At 39.5% G+C, this 19,526-nt stretch overlaps 1 protein-coding gene across 32 annotated transcripts in view; it reads left to right on the forward strand.

Annotated features, from left to right (window-relative positions):
• Positions 1-19,526, forward strand: part of LOC143217573 (bromodomain adjacent to zinc finger domain protein 2B) — a 314,941-nt gene that overhangs the window by 252,335 nt on the left and 43,080 nt on the right. For all 32 annotated transcript variants that reach the window (XM_076442003.1, XM_076442005.1, XM_076442007.1 and 29 more), the window contains one exon: positions 18,324-18,551. In XM_076442003.1, coding sequence (XP_076298118.1) covers positions 18,324-18,551 — 228 coding nt within the window. The remainder of the gene's footprint in view (positions 1-18,323; positions 18,552-19,526) is intronic.

Consider the following 19,526-nt stretch of genomic DNA (forward strand, 5'->3'; position numbering starts at 1 on the left):
GCCAATAAGCTTTTCCTCGAGACAGCGGAGTCCGCGTGCAACGCAATTACCGGCGTGGCCGCGCATTATTTAAGCCTGCAGGCCAGAAAGACGCGGATATCCAATATATCGACGACATCCCCTCCGGTTTTACACCTTAACGTCGCCGTTTCCGCTTATAACCGTCCAATCGCGATTCAGCTGGCCTCCGTGAAAGCCGGAGTTGCGCGTGTACACAATATGTACAGGCTGAGCCACTATCAGCAAGAGTATACAGGGTGTCCCTGCCAACTTGACCACCTTGAATATCTTTGTTGTTTTTAAAGATACGTCAAATGTCTGAAGGACAAAATTGAATGGTAAAATGGGGCTCATAAGATACCAACAAAATTTTTTTTTCCTGTAATTTTTTTATGAGATTTCAAGGTCACCTTCATTTTTTTAAATGGAATGAGGTATTTTTTAATACATCAATCGATGCAGCTGGACATTCGTTATAAAAAAGTACTAACCTATGTATGTCGAAAAGTTAGTAGTTCAGGAGATATTTCAATTTAAATAACTCTAAAACAAGTAAGTAAACGCTAACGCCTTAGTACGACAGTAATGGTATTTTAGAGTTTTTTAAATTGAAATATCTCCTGAACTACTAACTTTTCGACATACATAGGTTAGTACTTTTTGATAACGAATGTCCAGCTGCATCGATTGATGTATTAAAAAATACCTCATTCCATTTAAAAAAATGAAGGTGACCTTGAAATGTCATAAAAAAATTACAGGAAAAAAAAATTTTGTTGGTATCTTATGAGCCACATTTTACCATTTAACTTTGTCCTTCAGACATTTGACGTATCTTTAAAAACAACAAAGATATTCAAGGTGGTCAACTTAGCTGGGACACTCATAAGGTGGGCATAGAGGGAAATGGAAGGAACACAATTTTTAACTTTGGGACTTTGTTTAGACTAGTTAGGCGGTCAACATACTAAAAGTTCCTACTCCTAGGAGGGGGCACGTAGTAGGTCCCCTTTTTCGGTTTTCCGCTTATATCTCGGAAACTATGCGTCCTAGCGATAAGACAATTCTATACAAAATTAAAGCTGACAAAATGTGCCACCAGATTGGTCCGATTCAGTTTTTCGCTATCTCGCATAGTTTCCAAGATGTCCGCGCTCAAAGTTCATTAATTGTGCTGAAGGGTTAGCTAGCCAAATAATAAAAATAGTGACCTTTGAACGCGGCTATCTCCGAAACTATGCGTCCTAGCGATGAGACCATTCCATACAAAATCAAAGCTGACAAAATGTGCTATAAGATTGATTCCATTCAGTTTTTCGCTATCTCACATAGTTTCCGAGATATCCGAGCTCAAAATTTTTGCCTTACTTGACTAACTTCAGCACAATTACTGAACTTTGAGCGCAGATATCTCGGAAACTATGCGAGATAGCGAAAAACTGAGTCGAATCAATCTTGTGGCAAATTTTGTCAGCTTGAATTTTGTATCGGATGGTCTTATCGCTAGGACGCATGGTTTCCGAGATATAAACGGAAAACCGAAAAAGGGGACCTTCTACAAAGTTAAAAATTGTGTTCCTTCCCTTTCCCTCTACAACTTTTCGTTGACTGGACAAAGTAACAATCGTTTTGCGAGGGATTCAAGACGCAGAATAACGAGTAGGTCCCCTCGAGCCAGTTCCCAATTTCGGTCACGGCGGCCACGCAAGAACCATTCGTAACTCCCGGTCGGTTTCCATCGCGTTCTCATCATCCCCGGATATGCACCTCTCCCCCCATCTCACCCCCCTCTCTCTTCCTGCAGCACCCCCTCACTGAACAACCCCCTGGCCTAGCTCCGACTCCCACCGGCCAGAGCACAGCGATCGATTTAATAACACGGCCATTTTCCCAGCTCACGGACCGAACACATTCCCCGAACCGGTGCCGTAACGCTTCTCTTCATCTACGATCTATTCTCCTAACTTGTTTAGCTTCCCTAGCGGCGTCTCTGCTCGCTCGCTCGTGTCCCAACCCCCATGAACCCCGGGAACCGCCACCCCCGCGGCTCTCGCTGATTTCGCTCCCGTGGAACAACCGTGATTTGTTACTTATTCGTTGAACGAGATCACGGCCTCGAGGCTCGTTGCCTGGTTATACATATCTTTGACGGATCTATTTTCATTTCAAAAGCCAAAGTACCAGCCGGCGATCATGCTCCAGAAACTAGGAATTCTGCGATGCTCAAAAGTGACTGCGGATTCAACTGTTTGGCTGACGTTTGGCTCGTTTAACCCTCCGCGAACAGTGTGAACAAAGATCACACCTTAAACCACGGTACGGGGGGTTCGTTTCTCCCCACCATTGGTATCTTTTTAATCCGTTCCTGATGCTTGAACTTATACCGAATAGGCAGTAGCGCGTTATAACTAGTTGGGGCCTTGGGCAAAGTGGACTTCCGGGCCCAACTAAACAACTTTGTGAGAAAAACGTAGAATTTGAATCTTGGATCTTGGTTTGTGTTCGGGGCCCCCTTTTGCTTGGGGCGCCGGGCATTTGCCCAAGTTGCCCATGGGGTAAGGCGCCACTGCGAATAGGACGTATACCAAACCAATCTTTCCCATAAGAAGTAGTGTAAAATGATTAATCCGTTCTACTGATGACTGACTAACTCCTATTGATGTTATAACTACATTAATGGAGTTGCAAAATAATTTAAACACTGTTAACCACGCTTATATTAGCTTGCCGATCGAATTTTAAACCACTTCCGGATGAGCTAGAGCAGGCCTGTCCAAAATCTGGCCCGCCACGTTAATTTGTGCGGCCCGCCGGGCGATTTTATTATATTTCTATTGACACTTTTGTTTCTCGTTGTATGTATACAAAAAATACCAAATGAATGAAGTGTCGTTGTTATGACGGGCAAGTGCGACTATGAACTCCAGTTCTATATTTGATATCTTTGATATAATCGAATTACAGCGCAACAATGAAATTAACGATATTTTTTCATCCACATCAAAAATTAATTTTTACAATACTTATATTACATAGTACCGGTCTGAAAATTCGAAGAGTCGGACCAAGATAGGGGTTAAAATACATTGCATCTAACGAGACAGTTGAAACATTTTCTCCGAAGATCAAATTTACAAGGAGTTCATCGCGTGCTTCGTTAACTGATGCCAATTTAGAAAACCAGCTAACAAAAGATGTGCGACGTCGAACATAAATATAGATTTACAAACATTAAGTGAAAGAATGGATAAACAAATATCTCATTAATTAAGACTAGAGAGTTAATTATATTTAATCGTAGTACAACAATATAAAGTTTTGGTGAAGAAGCATGCCTCTTATTTAACACTAAAAATGTTTCCTAACAAATGGCAAGTAATTGAGAAGCAGAGTGTGCGTTGCTTCGAGGAATCGTGTGATAAAGAAAAATCGAAGGTTCGTGACGCGCGTCGAGATGTTGAAAATTCGGGAAACAGGATTTCCAAGGGGATCCCGAAAATCCGAGCAGGAAGAGCATTTCGGGGAATGGAGATAAAGCGACGACAACGAGGCAGACGTATCTCAAGTGCGATGCGTCACGTTTATCGATTTATGATTAAGCTTTTGAGCAAGCTGCTCGCTGGTGGGGGATCATGGTTCGAGGACGAGGGTGGACAGGATTAGCGATGGACTGGAGACGCTTTCAATCGAACAAGCTTCAACTGTTCTCCCATCTTTTTCTCATATTTTCACATCTCCATGCAGAATGAAAATGGTCTACCTAAATTGCAACAAGCTCGAGTGAAATAGAAAGCTATTATTGTCTTTCTTTAACCCTTTCCAGTCGCCCCTCTGAGAAGCGCCACTAAAAATAGTCAAATCATCAACTTCAATTTTTCAATTTCAACGCCAATTTTTCAACATCAATTTTTCAACATCAATTTATCAACATCAATTTCAAACTCTTCAATTTCAATTTTTCAACATTAATTCCGACTCTTCAATATCAATTTTTCAACATTAATTTCGACTCTTCAATTTCAATCTTTCAACATCAATTTCGACTTCAATTTTTCAATTTCAACTTCAATTTCGACATCAATTTCAATTTCCATTGCGACGTCAATTTTTCAATTGCAATTTCAATTTTTCAACATTAATTTCAACTTCAATTTTTCAATTTCAACTTCAATTTGGACATCAATTTAAATTTCCACTGCGACATCAATTTTTCAACATCAATTTTTCAACATCAATTTCAAACTCATCAATTTCAATTTTTCAACATTAATTCCGACTCTTCAATATCAATTTTTCAACATTAATTTCGACTCTTCAATTTCAATCTTTCAACATCAATTTCGACTTCAATTTTTCAATTGCAATTTCAATTTTTCAACATTAATTTCAACTTCAATTTTTCAATTTCAACTTCAATTTGGACATCAATTTAAATTTCCACTGCGACATCAATTTTTCAACATCAATTTCAACTTCAATTTTTCAATTTCTACTTCAATTTTTCAATTTCAACTTCAATTTGGACATCAATTTAAATTTCCACTGCGACATCAATTTTTCAACATCAATTTCAACTTCAATTTTTCAATTTCAACTTCAATTTCGACATCAATTTCAACGTCAATTTTTCAGTGTTTTCTATTTCTCCTAGCCAGTGTCTTCATACATACATAAAAATCCGCAGTCTAGCCATTATAATTTCAATAATTGTAGAATATAAAACCAGAAACCGATCATTTGACAGGCGGTGGTAGCTTTAGTATCAAATGACACACGTTTCCGCCAAGAATGCATAAAATTCGCTGTCCACGTTCGCAGAGAAGAACGCTGGTCACATCGTCAGTAAAGTGCAAGCAAAACAGAAGCATCAACGAATGCCGTATTCAATGTTCGTTTTGTCCTATTCGTCAGCTCGAGAAGAGCCGAATAAAAAGAGAGTTGGAGCCCTGAAAGCGGGGGTGGGAGCAGGGGTAGGAGAAAACGAGGGTAGGCGTTGAATCCGACGAGGTCATCGTCGTTCATTCAGGACGTCATCATCCTCGGCGTCGACTGTTAGCGACGGTCGCGGCGCGTCGCTAATTTCCTGTTTTTCCGAGCACGTTAATAAAGGACCCACCCACTTCTGGCACCCGAACGGGGGGTGGCGGAGCTGCCTGGCAGGGAGGAATGGCGTGCATTGTTTTTCCCCTAATCGATGGCCACGCCGAAAGCTCTCTGCCGCCGTTAAAATCGTTAAAATCGCGCAATAAACGTCCGCGTTGCGGAAAGTTCGGTTATTGCGAGAGCACAGAGCGTCGGATCGCGCGTGCTCCGAGGCTGATGTGTGGATACGCTCGCGCGGATTTATGCCAAGACACGTTCTCGTTCGACGGCCGATTTTACGACCGCGTAAAAGCCGACCGAGAGATCCATCGATCCCTGGCGGACGTCGGAAAACGCTCGGAAAATCGGCGCCCGGAAATTCAAACGAAGCGAGACGTCCTTCGAGAAATCAGACTCGAAGGGTTCTGGAGATTTGTGGACATGTTCCGGGCGTGTTTCGGGATGGTGCGGTATCATTTTTGTACGATTGCATTGATTGGTTTCCAAATTATCGGCTGGTTCAGTAGTACAGTCTCTGGGAGCCATGATTTATTTTCCTCTTTTCATTCGTAAAGACGACGAAATAGTATGTTACTTGCAAAATAAGTTTGGTGCCTTTACATATACAGGGTGTCCCAAAACCCCTTCGACTCCGGGAAATGGGAGGTTCCTTAGGTCATTTGAAGCAACATTTTCCTTTGCACCAATGTCAGCCGGGGCTTTGTTTAGGAGTTATTAACGAAAAACACGGACCAATCAGAGCGCGACCTAGACGCGCGATGGCACGTTCAGCCAGGCGCTCCGGGAGACGAGCGTGGTGTAATGCCGCGATGCCGCAACGAACAAGAGTTTCTCGAGATTATGTGAATCTTCCCCGATTTGGATGAGCTTTGGATATGTTGTCAAGACCATGATTCTGAACAACATTTCCCTTTACAGTTTTTGTCGGCCGGCTTTAGTTTACGCGATAAATGCAAAAACTTGTAATTGTAAATCGATCGATGTACTATTTTCTATCCGATTTCGATAAGCTTTGGATATGTTGTCAATACCATGATTCTGAACAACATTTACCTTTACAGTTTTTGTCGGCCGGCTTTAGTTTACGCGATAAATGCAAAAACTTGTAATTGTAAATCGATCGATTGTACTATCTTCTACCCGATTTGGATGAGCTTTGGATATGTTGTCAAGACCATGATTCTGAACAACATTTCCTTTAGACTTTTTGACGGTCGCGGAAGAACTTTACTTGTCAATTCATATGGGTGGATCTTTTTACCCGACTTACGGCAACGTTACCCGAACGAGAGAAGAAGCAGAAACTGATTGTATTGAAAACTCACTTATTCAGCCGTAAATCCATTTGCTGCTTCGAAATGTGTGTCACTGGGTCACTCGGTGACGAACTGTACAGATGTCTTCAGGTATACGACAGTACCGAAAGCTAAGGGACGTACGGCCAGGTCGACGAACTGCACAGCCGGTGGTAGAAGGCCTAAGGGATGCGCGGTCAAGTCGACGATCCAGAATTTCACTTTCACTTTCGATTCGATAAATAATTCGTATGTTTATTTCACACAGATGCCTTGAAATTTTTCCACACTCACAATCACTGTTCACATTTGTCAACACATAGTTATGGACTAATAATAATTGCCATATCCCTTGTCCTGCTGCACAAATTACAACAATCAGGTAATGCAATCACTAGACTGCGGATTTCATACATTTGTAGCAAACATGAGTAGGTGCATTTTAAGACACTAGAGAGATTAAAATAATTTCAAAACACCAATGTATTATTTTCAACTTCTTAAAATGATCACAATCAAATATCTGTCTGGCTCCTGTCCCTTGTAATAGCGGCAGCCAACTTTCATTTTACATAAAGATCCGCAGTCTAGTGATTAGATTAAATAATCGTTTAATTAGTTTAAGCAATTATTATTAGTGCATAACTATGTGTTGACAAATATGAACAGTGATTGTGAGTGTGGAAAAATTTCAAGGCATCTGTGTGAAATAAACATACGAATTATTTATCGATTCGAAAATGAAAGTGAAATTCTGGATCGTCGACTTGACCGCGCATCCTTTAGGCCTTCTACCACCGGCTGTGCAGTTCGTCGACCTGGCCGTACGTCCCTTAGCTTTCGGTACTGTCGTATACCTGAAGACATCTGTGCAGTTCGTCACCGAGTGACCCAGCGACACACATTTCGAAGCAGCAAATGGATTTACGGCTGAATAAGTGAGTTTTTAATACAATCAGTTTCTGCTTCTTCCCTCGTTCGGGTAACGTTGCCGTAAGTCGGGTAAAGAGATCCACCCACATGAATTGACAATTAAAGTTCTTCCGACCGACAAGATCTGTAAAGGGTAATGTTGTTCAGAATCATGGTCTTGACAACATATCCAAAGCTCATCCAAATCGGGTAAAAGATAGTACATCGATCGATTTACAATTACAAGTTTTTACAATTATGTATGTCGTAAACTAAAGCCGGCCGACAAAAACTGTAAAGGGAAATGTTGTTCAGAATCATGGTCTTGACAACATATCCAAAGCTCATCCAAATCGGGGAAGATTCACATAATCTCGAGAAACTCTTGATCGTTACGGCATCGCGGCGTTACACCGCGCTCGTCTCCCGGCGCGCCGGGCTGAACGTGCCATCGCGCGTCTAGATCGCGCTCTGATTGGTCCGTGTTTTTCGTTAATAACTCCTAAACAAAGCCCCGGCTGACATTGGTGCAAAGGAAAATGTTGCTTCAAATGACCTAAGGAACCTCCCATTTCCCGGAGTCGAAGGGGTTTTGGGACACCCTGTATTCAGTTGTGATTGCTAGACTGTGGATCTTTATGCAAAACAATAAAAAAATATGTAAAAGAACTTTTTAGGAACCACGCTTATCTTAAAATGCACTAAAAAGGAGAAAATAATTTTTTTAGACATTGGTGACTATAAATAAAAGAGTGGGGCGCTAAATTATATTGGCACAATCTTTTCAATTTCAATTTTTCCATTTCAACTTCAATTTCTCAACATCAATTCTTCAACATCAATTTCAACGTCAAGTTTTCAATTGCAACTTCAATTTTTCAACATCAATGTCAACTCTTCAATTGCAATTTCAATTCCAACTCTTCAATTTCAATTTTTCAACATCAATTTTTCAATCTCAACTTCAATGTCGACATCAATTTCAACATCAATTTTTGAACATCAATTTCAATTTTTCAATTTCGACATCAATTTCAATTTCCATTGCAACGTCAATTTTTCAATTGCAATTTCAATTTTTCAACATCAATGTCAACTCTTCAATTGCAATTTCAATTTTTTAACATCAATATCAATTCTTCAATTGCAATTTCAATTTTTTAATATCAATATCAACTCTTCAATTTCAATTTTTCAACATCAATTTCAACTTCAATGTCGACATCAATTTCAACATCAATTTCAACATCAATTTCAACATCAATTTCAACTCTTCAACATCAATTTTAATTTTTCAATTTCGACATCAATTTCAATTTCCATTGCAACGTCAATTTTTCAATTTCAACTTCATTTTTTTAATACCACGCTTACATTAAAATGCACCAAAAAGGAGAGAATAATTTTTTCAGACATTAGTGAGTATAAATAAAAGCGTGGAGCGCTAAACTATATGGACGTAATCTTCGTGGACGCTCCACGCATTTATTTATAGTTACTAATGTAATATACGCGTGGTTTTTAAAAAGTTTTTGTTTACATATTTTTTTATCTTCTACTTTTTAGACTTTTTTAAATGGAACGCAAGATATACTAATACTGGTATGAAATAGTAAGATATATAGAAACGCAAAGCATGGAGATACGCGAGATAGAATGAGGGGATGACTCTGAGAGACGTCGTCTCTTGATGGAGTCAGAAATTGTCCGAAATGGAACGGAACGAACGGAACACCAAACTGACTGAGCTCCTTCGGTGCGAAATGGGTCAGTGGAGTTGGGATGAGTCGGAGTGGGAACGCGTAGTGGAGTGGGGAGCGCTGGCGCGCGGAGTGGGGATCGCTGAACGTGATCACATACTACCGAGTGTCACGCGACGAGGTGTGACGGTTAATATTAAACTATTTTTTTCTCCTAAACGCACAGTTTTTTTTAAAATTTGTTTTTTAATATTGCATTGCCATCCAGTTGTTCAGCTATGTTTAAAGTTTCAAGTCATTAGCTCATCGAGAAGTGGTTTAAAATTCGATTACAAGATTTGACGTATACAACAACAACTCGGCGAGCTTAATACATATCAGCATGGTAATAAGGGACTAGCTGGGTTTGGAAAAATTCTTAAAAAATTGTGTATTAAGCCCGAAGCTGTACAAACCGCTATACAATATTTCAGACTTCCTCTTTTAATTAATACTAAAAAAAAACTTGATAAAGCGCTTGGGGGAGAGCGACAAAAATTTGATCCATCAAACGAACGTTCCGGTATCGATCACGACACGTTCGAGTAAAATGAACTCGAGAGCTTATCACCACAGTAAATTCCGCGACGCTATTTCTGAATCACGCTCGCGTATCTCGCTAAGCTCTCTAGATTCGGAAGTTTCGTAGGATTTATTTGTGAAATAACTTTTCAACGAGGATAAATCTCCTATCGGTGCGCCCTATTCAAGAGTCTATCGGTCCTCTATCGTGGATCCGTTAGATTAATACGATTCACGCTCGGAAACAAGCACGCTCTCCACTCCTGTACGATACGTAAACGAAGAACTTTTTGATAAAATTATTCCATGCAAACGGGATTACGGTTTAATTCCTCTCCGTTGCGCGGATCCGCGTTTACGGTTATTGATTCGCTCGCTTCCGCGCCGAGTCGTTGATACTTCGAAACGTAAATCTTCGTAACTGCTGTCTGTACGAAAACCTTTATTTCTCGGTATCAACCCCCCTCTCCCTCGCCGGGGGTGCAGAAAGCGTACGTGTTTTATAGAAATGCGAGAAACGATCGTTAATAGAAACGTTTTACGCGGCGCATTGTTCCTGGGACGCCCGGGAAAAAATTCGATACGTCGCTTGCTTTCAATAATGTCGCGAATTCGTTTTTAAACGAACGCAACTCGGAATGCTAGGTTCACAACAAAGTTACACGCTGTTTAGTATTAATGACGAAGCAGAGAAACGGAGAATTAAACGAGGAATAAAATATTGAACTTGCGGATGAAGTTTCTCAATAGAAACTCGTAGATTTCAATAGAAATTCGTTTAAAATACATTTATTCTTCAGTATATTCTTCCTTAAGCTCAATAGATATTTTCCAGTGATTTTCTAAAATATGGTGAATTTGGAATACAAAACCGGTAAAAAGGTGAATTTGGAGTACTGAACTTGTAAAAGGCTGAAATTGTTTTGCAAAAGGTTGAATTTGGAGTAAAAAACCTGTAGAAGGTTGAATTTGAATTGCAAAAGGTTGAATATGATTTGCAAAAGGGTGAAATTCATTTCCAAAGGTTGAATTTTGAGTAAAAAACCTGTAAAAGGTTGAAATTGATTTGCAAAAGTTTTAATTTGAAGTAAAAAACCTGTAAAAGGCCGAAATTGATTTGCAAAGGTTGAGTTTTGTGTAAAAAACCTGTAAAAGGTTGAAATTGATTTGCAAAAGTTTCAATTTGAAGTAAAAAACCTGTAAAAGGCTGAAATTGATTTGCAAAAGTTTTAATTTGAAGTAAAAAACCTGTAAAAGGCTGAAATTGATTTGCAAAGGTTGAGTTTTGAGTAAAAAAACCTGTAAAAAGGTTGAATTTGATTTGCAAAAGGTTGAATATGATTTGCAAAAGGGTGAAATTGATTTCCAAAGGTTGAATTTTGTGTAAAAAACCTGTAAAAGGTTGACATTGATTTGCAAAAGTTTTAATTTGAAGTAAAAAACCTGTAAAAGGCTGCAATTGATTTGCAAAAGAGTGAATTTGGAGTACAAAACCAGTAAAAAAATCGGCGAACAATTGAATCGATTCCAATTAAACGAAGGTGCGTTTGAAAGTAGTACATATGCGTTGTAGAGAAAGAGAGAGAGAGAATGTGACTCAACGCGTGACCCCTACATCGGCTTTAACTCGAGTTGGGGCCATACTTCACACGCTGAAATTTCCTCGCATTACGTGTCTTTCTGTTGATTCAAGCCTCGGATCGATATACGAAAGTTCCACTGGTTCCTACGACGAGCACCCCATCGAAAATATACGTTCTCGTCGCGGAGGCATCGCGAATCACACGAATCTTCTCTGTCCGCGATTTTCTCCCTGTCTGCTTGTGTCTGTGTGTTTGTACAATTTATTGTTACAAACGCGGTCGCGAGTGTACCGTTGAATTTCTACGAGTATCGCGGCCTTGGGCAAGGTCGTGGCATTGAAATCCAAGCGCCGCTTTAATTTATACCGATCGTTGAACCCCCAGCTGGCTTATACGACTACTTCACCGGCTGAGCAGCTGCATAATGCAGCTCTAGGTGCATACATACATACATGCGTGCATATACAGGGTGGGGCATTTATCCTGGCCACCTGGAATATCTCGGAAACTAAATTCCAGAGAAAAAAAATCTTTCAAATAAAAAGTTTAAGTCAACGAGGGACTGACGCAGCAGTCATATACATTTTAGATTTTCATCATGTTTTCATGGTCATTCCAAGATCAACTTCATATTTTTAAATGGAACGAGGTATTTTTTAATACGTCAATCGATGCAGCTGGACATTCGTTATAGAAAAGTACTAACCCACGTACCTCGAAAAGTTAGTAGTTCAGGGGATATTTCAATTTAAATATATAACTCTAAAACACCGTTACTGCACGATAAATATTCAATGGCTGCACTATTTTTCAAGTTCTCCATTTTTCTAACCGAAGCGAACGCGTCTGCTTTAAATCAGCTGCCTGAAGCGAGCTATGTTACAGTTCGATTTCGAATGTACTGCCAATGTCATCTGTGTGTCAGTTTACGAACTTCCTGAAAGACCTGGTACTTTAGTATAAAGTGAATCGTATAATAATCAATTTGGACCGGTTTGATTGAATTCGTTCTATTGAGAAATACTCGAAAAAGAAAGTATAAATATTGAACGTTCTGCTAAAAATCGAGAATTCAGTGTCGAATATCCGGTAAGAATTTTATCGAAGAAGTTTGTACGATTTAAACATTACAGCACAGTTTACGTGGAACAAGAAAAAGGAAGAGGAGCAAAAAGGGCTGCAGTTCATTACGGTAGTATACACAATCAAGGGGTTAACTGGTTCGCCCCCGTGAAACTAGGTTCATCCAATAAACGCTATTGCTCCGAGAAGTATGTTTAAATATTCAGCAGGGTGGAGGAAGTCTTCTTTTATCGGCGAACCGAGGAACATCCCCGAAAATGGCGGCTGGTTTTAATGCTCTCGAATGGTCGGTCGATTACTCGAATAATGGATTGCCATTAAAGAGTTCGGATTAAAGAGGAAAGCGTAGGGTAGTACGCACACCCGGCGTCGCTTTGACTCGTTAAAAGAAGTGTCGGCATTAAAATTCAATCGGGATATCGGTGTAATATTGTATCTTAAACGACACGGTTCAGCTTGGACATGAACGATCGAGCCCGAGCTTCCGTATGTCGGCTTGTAATTTTCGAAATTATTTATCAGTCGATCTCCTTCGCCACTGACAGCAATTTCCGGGTCGGTTGATGGTGGGAATGTCGCAATTAAATGGCATCTTGCTTCATCCCGTGGCAATCATTATACCTTTAATCATTACACCCTTCTGCGGAGCTGAAAATGATCACAGCTGTCTCGAAATATTAGCGAAATATTACGTGTATTGATTGTGAGATCTAGAGCGGGATTTCAAACACTTTAATTAATCCTATAAATCGCACTATTGCAGACTCTGACACTCAATATAATGGTATTGATCTTTTTAGTGGGTCTTTACCACACTTTTAAAAGACAATTACGCAGAATTATCTGATATAGTACTATACCCTTTGGATGATCAGTTTTTGCGCATGTCCCTTCTTTGTCATTTTGCGTAGTCTTTTTTTCTATTGTAAACATTTACATATGTAGGATAGCTTCGGTCCGTTAATAACAATAATAATGATGATGATTATGATAACAACAACAACAACGACCAATAATAATACTGATAATAATAGCAACAACAATAATAATAATGTGGTGGTTGCATACGAAATGGCCGATTTAAGAATGCAACTCTTATAAACGGTTTTGCCAACGGTTGAAATTAATTTGCAAAAGGGTGAAATAGTTTTACAAAAGGTTGAAATTGATTTAGAAAAGCGTGAAATGGATTTGCATAGGGTCGTGTTTGACATACAAAAGGTTGAATTTGGAGTAGAAATCCTATATGTATATTCATTGCAGCCTTTTTCCGATTAATAAAATTTATTAATCACAGGTTTGGTTCATTCCCCAATTCTTAACTGATTTTATCAATTATTTTTGTGAGCGAGATCCACCATAAATCCTTAAATCGTCAAACTAGGAGTCTAAGAACCTCGTCACGTAACCTCCCAATATCCTTGAATCACACACAACCACGTGCACAATTGCATTCCTGCATCCTGTCCGATTTTCCATATCTGCGAAAAAGCAGAAATCCACTTTTACGGACCTTTTGAAAATGCAGAACGCACGGCAGGAGCCTAACATGTCACGGTGCGCGCGGAACAATTATTTCAATGGAGAACACGGAATAGATTCGCCGTAATCCACGATAATGCGATCGCATAATGAATTACATAACAAAGCCCAGGGGCTGCGGAGTGCGCGCGCGCACGGACACGGACTCATGCTCGCGCGTAATTGTTAATCGCGACAAAGCGGGGATAGTTTAATGAAAATTGTTGGCGGTTTATGAAAATTAGAAAGTATCGAGGTGTTCCGGCAGGACATTTTTGCGGCGGCGCCCCTGCCAACGGCATTACCATAACGAGTTCTTAGCTTCTGCAATTTAACGGGCTTCCTGCTCGCTGCAGTCCGCGAGCGAATGCCGCGCCGGACCGTTGCGAGAACCCGGCCCGGCCATGATTATTATTATTATTGGCGACGCGACTTAATACTTTAATCGTCCCTCGGCTGATAGGGGAAAGCACGCACCCAATAATTCCAATCTGGATGATTTAGTTAACCCCTCGCACTTTGCCTCGCTCTGCGGAGAACCACGGTTATTTATTTAACCCTCGCACGCTTCTCGAAAATGCTTGAATTAATTGTATCTGCTGCGGAATTTTATTTGTTTCACCCTTAGGCAGTCAAACTAAATGCATTGATTATTTAAAATTTTTCTGTATTCAACGTGTATGCACAAATTCTCATTATTTTCCAATTTCGACATCTATTTCAATTTTTCAATTTCAACTTCCATTGCAACGACATTTTTTCAATTTCCACTTCAATTTTTCAACATCAATTACAACTCTTCAGTTTCAAGTTTTCAATTTCCATTTCCATTTTAACGTCAATTTTTCCATTTCAACTTCAATTTCAATTTCCATTGCGACGTCAATTTTTCAACATCAATTTCAACTTCAATTCCGACATCAATTTCAACTCCAATTTCAACGTCAATTTTTCAACATCACTTTCAATTTTTCGACATCAATTTCAATTTTTCAACATCAATTTCAACTCTTCAGTTTCAATTTTTCAATTTCAATTTCCATTGCAACGCCAATTTTTCAATTTCAACTTCATTTTTTAAAAACGACGCTTATATTAAAATGCACTAAAAAGGAGAAAATAATTTTTTTAGTCATTAGCCACTATAAATAAAAGCGTGGAACGCCCACGAAGTTTACGTCAATATAATTTCGCGCTCTACGCCTTTATTTAAAGTGACTAATGTCTGAAAAAATTATTTTCTCCTTTTTAGTGCATTTTAATATAAACGTGGTTTTGAAAAAATGAAGTTGAATTGAAAAATCGACTTTGAAACTGTAGGTGAAATGGAAAAATTGAAGTTGAAGTGGAAGTTGAAATTGAAAAATTGAAATTGCAGTTTGAATTGAAATGGAATTGATTGACGTTGAAATGGAAATTGAAAAATTGGTTGAAATTGAACAATTCAAGTTGAAATTGATGTTGAAAAATTGAAACTGAAAAGTTGTAATTGATGTTGAAAAATTGAAGTTGCAATGGAAATTGAAATTGAAGTTGAAATTGAAAAATTGGCGATGAAACTAAAGTTGAAGTTGACAAAAATAATGCCAATAAGGTTTAGCACTCCATTATTTATAGTGACTAATGTCTAAAAAAAAATTATATTCTCCTCTTCAGTGCATTTTAATATAAGCGTGGTTTTCAAAAACTATTTTTATATATTTTTTTTAAGTCCACGAATACTTACACATTCGATCATAACGAAGCCATTCGAATTCGCGACGGGCTCGGATAATTACGACTGGGAGGGGTGTCATGAAAACTGATACCTCCATCAAATTTGAACAGCGCGAAATTTCGCCGGGCGCGTTGTTTAAATTACGATAGGAAAATGTTCGGCGCGGGGTTCTTGTTATCGAAATAATTAATAAAATAATGAACAGTGCCGTGGCGACCGACGACTCGCGTCGATACACCGCCGCCATATTGTATTCTTTTCCTCTCGACTCCCCCCACTTAATTTCACACTGCATTCCCCCTTCGGCAAATTGTTTAACTGCGATTCACCGTTCTATCGGCGACAATTTTAGTTAATCAAGCATTTCCAAATTAATTTGGAAACCGAGGGCGCAGAGAGAGAAAGAGATTAGGGTTGATAGAGGGTTGCAGGGCTGTGAGAGGGGCAGAGACGTCAAAAAATGTTTATAAATTCGAGAGACCGAAGGATAATTGGTCGGTCGCACGCACTGCCGAAATATTTTGCTTCCGTTCCGTAACCGTGTTAGAGGGACAGCGAAACGCATTGTGGGTGGAGGGTTGCGTAACGGGGATGGAAAGTTGCAACAGGGGGAGAGAGAGAAACGCTGCAACCTCGCCACGCGAAAATCCAACGGGGAGATGCAAACAGGGACACGCGAAGCCGGGTTTAAATAATAGAACCGGCCGGTCGAAAATAAATCGCGGCCCGTTATTATACGCCCGCGAAAACGCGCCTCAGTAAAATCCCGGAATCATTTAATCGACGGTGCACGAGAAATTACTGATTGATTACCGAATATAGAAAATTTTGTTGCGCCGAAACAACGCGCCCGTTATTCCCTACCGCCGACTAATTGTTTTCCCCGAGAATCATTATTATTTTCAACCATTCCGCCCGAAAATATACACGTGAAACATATTTAAAAACAATGGAAAAATTTGGCTGCTCTTTACTTTATCGGACTCAAAATTTGTGCCTTTCTCCTCCGAATTATGATGTATTTGGTATGTAATCCAGTAGAGTTGGACCCGGAGAATCTGCAGGTCGAAGTTTCGACTCTCTAGGATCAATAGTTGAGAAGATATGGTCGTTTAAAGTTGAGCAATTTTCAGTGTTTTTGACAGGCAAGAGCGCCGCCATATTGGATTATGGTGACGGCCGCGAGTCGCTTACCTTGCCGCGTCCCTCGACCTAATCGTAACCAACTCAGTAAGCGGTGTGCGACCATCACTATAAACCAATATGGCGGCGCCCTTACCTGTCAAAAACACTGAAAAAGCTCAACTTTAAACAACCATAACTCCTGATCCATTGCTCCTACAGGATCGAAACTTCGATCTGCAGGTTCTCCGGGTATAAATCTACTGGATTGCGCATACCAAATACATAATACATACATAATACATCATAATTCGTAGGAAAAAGGTACTAATTTTGAGTCCGGTGAAGTAAAGTTTACCCAAAATTTGAAAAAGATTACGCCAATAAGGTTTAGCGCTCCACGCTTTTATTTATAGTGACTAATGGCTAAAAAAATTATTTTCTCCTTCTCAGTGCACTTTAATATAAGCGTGGTTTTGAAAAAGTGAAGTTGAAATTGAAAAATTGACGTTGAAATTGAAGTTGAAATGGAAAAATTGATGTTGAAGTGGAAGTTCAAATGGAAAAATTGAAGTTGAAATTGATGTTGAAAAATTGAAACTGGAAACTTGAAATTTATGTTGAAAAATTGAAGTTGAAATGGAAAAATTGACGTTGAAATGGAAATTGAAATTGAAAAATTGAAACTGAATAGTTGAAATTGATGTTGCAAAATTGAAGTTGAAATTGAAAAATTGAATTTGAAGTTGAAATTGTAAAATTGACGTTGAAATTGTAGTTAAAGTCATATTTATTTCGAGAGACGACGTCTCTTGATGGAGTCCGAAATTGTCCGAAATGGAACTGAATGAACGGAACACTACAACCCACCGTGCTCCTTCGGTGCGAAGTGGGTCAGTGGAGTGGGGACGCGTAGTGGAGTAGGGAGCGCTGGCGCGCGGAGTGGGGATCGCCGAACGCGATCACGTACTACCGAGCGTCGCGCGACGAAGTGTAACGTTTAATATTAAAATTTCTTTTCCTCCTGAGCGCACAATTCTTTTTTGAATTTGTATTTTAATATTGAATATTGCCATCCAGTTCTGAGCTATGCTTAAAGTTGCAAGTGTGTAGCTCATCGGGAAGTGGTTTAAAACTCGATTACAAGATTTAACACATACAACAACAACAACAAATAATAACAATAATAATAGTTTAGTGTCAAACATTCTATAACTGCGCCGTTTTGATCTTGATTTAACGAAAATCTTGACCAAAGACAACCAGAAATAACAATTGTTCGGCCAGCATTAAATTATCGATTCAAAGTCCCCAGGATTCATCAACTCGCCTAAACATGTACATGTAACTCTCACACGTGGCGGACTGTCCGCACTGACCGTTCACGCGTCGAACTCTGCTGAAACACAGTGTCGAACGATCAATAACCGCTGTCGAAGATTATTTCGTCCGCGTCCGTTGTAAATAGGGGATAACCGTAAACGTAGCAGATAAACAGACAATTATCGGTTTCCGGTTGATTGTAAAAAATTAATTGTCCGCCGGTGCGGCTACTTTGCCACAGCGGGGACTTGCGCCACGTATATTGCAATCGATAGCTACTTTGCTATGGAAACAGATAGTGGAGATCACGCGGGGTAGCCGGGTGTGTAGTGTATATATTCGGTGTAAAACCAATCGTTACAACATTATAATTGGAATGGGTTCGTTTTCGTTTTGATTGCAGCGTATTGGCCGCGGGGCGACAGCGCAGCTTCGTCGCTTTTCGGTGGAATGCCCGGTGGATATGGGTTGGGGGCCCACCATTTGCCGTCGGCTTACGCCATCCTGGGCCGAGGTGGCTCTGCTCCCGGTTTTGGGGGCCACACGCCGGCCTCTGCACCACCGCCGCCACCATACTCGCACAGCAGCCTTGGAACACTCAGCGTGGCCGCCAGTCAAGCCGCCAGTTTAGGTAAATCACCCCCCTTCGCCATTTTCCATAGTCAACTAGTTAAACCCCAAGATGTGTTTGATCAACTTCTATAAATACGCTCCGAAAATTTCATTGAATTTGGTTAATTGGTTTACGAGTTATAAACGATTAAAATTGATCATTTTCAATGTACCATAAAGTGGCAAGTTTTACCATTTTTCATCGATTGTAACTCGTGAACCAATCAACCAATTTCAATGAAATTTTCGGAGCGTATATAATTTATACCAGTTGACAAAACACATTTTTTATATTTTCGTTATTGGGCCAGCTAAAAACGTTGTAAAAACCAAACGGCTTCAGTTTCTCTGTAAGGCTAGAAGAATTAGTTTAGTAAGTGACGTCTAAAAAATCGGTTGGAAAAATGCATTTGGTCGAAATTGTGGAAAACAATAGTAAAAATTGATTTTTACCACTTTTTTAGCTGGGCCAATAACGAAACCTTAGAAGATGTGTTTGATCAACTTGTATAAATACGCTCCGAAAATTTCATTGAATTTGGTTAATTGGTTTACGAGTTATAAACGATTAAAATTGATAATATTCAGTGTACCATAAAGTGGCAAGTTTTACCATTTTTCATCGATTATAACTCGTGAACCAATCAACCAATTTCAATGAAATTTTCGGAGCGTATATAACTTATACCAGTTGATCAAATACATCTTCTAAATTTTCGTTATTGCTGTTGGTAAACTTCTTCTTTTATTCAATTAAACATAATCACCAGTTAATTACATTTACCGTAACATATACATTAACAAAACCGAAGTAGAATTTTATTTCGGTTTAAAGGAGTATACACATATTTTTATTAAGCTGTGTTCAGAATGTTCATCACAAGTCAGACACGTTATTGTAGGGCAAGGGGTAAGTATCTTCCTACACAGCCTGCCTCAAAATCGTTTCAAGTCGTTGAGATCGCCCGTATCATTCCTTGCCACACCCTCTAAA

Source organism: Lasioglossum baleicum, chromosome 17 (assembly GCF_051020765.1).
Source record: "Lasioglossum baleicum chromosome 17, iyLasBale1, whole genome shotgun sequence".
Taxonomy (NCBI): domain Eukaryota; kingdom Metazoa; phylum Arthropoda; class Insecta; order Hymenoptera; family Halictidae; genus Lasioglossum; species Lasioglossum baleicum.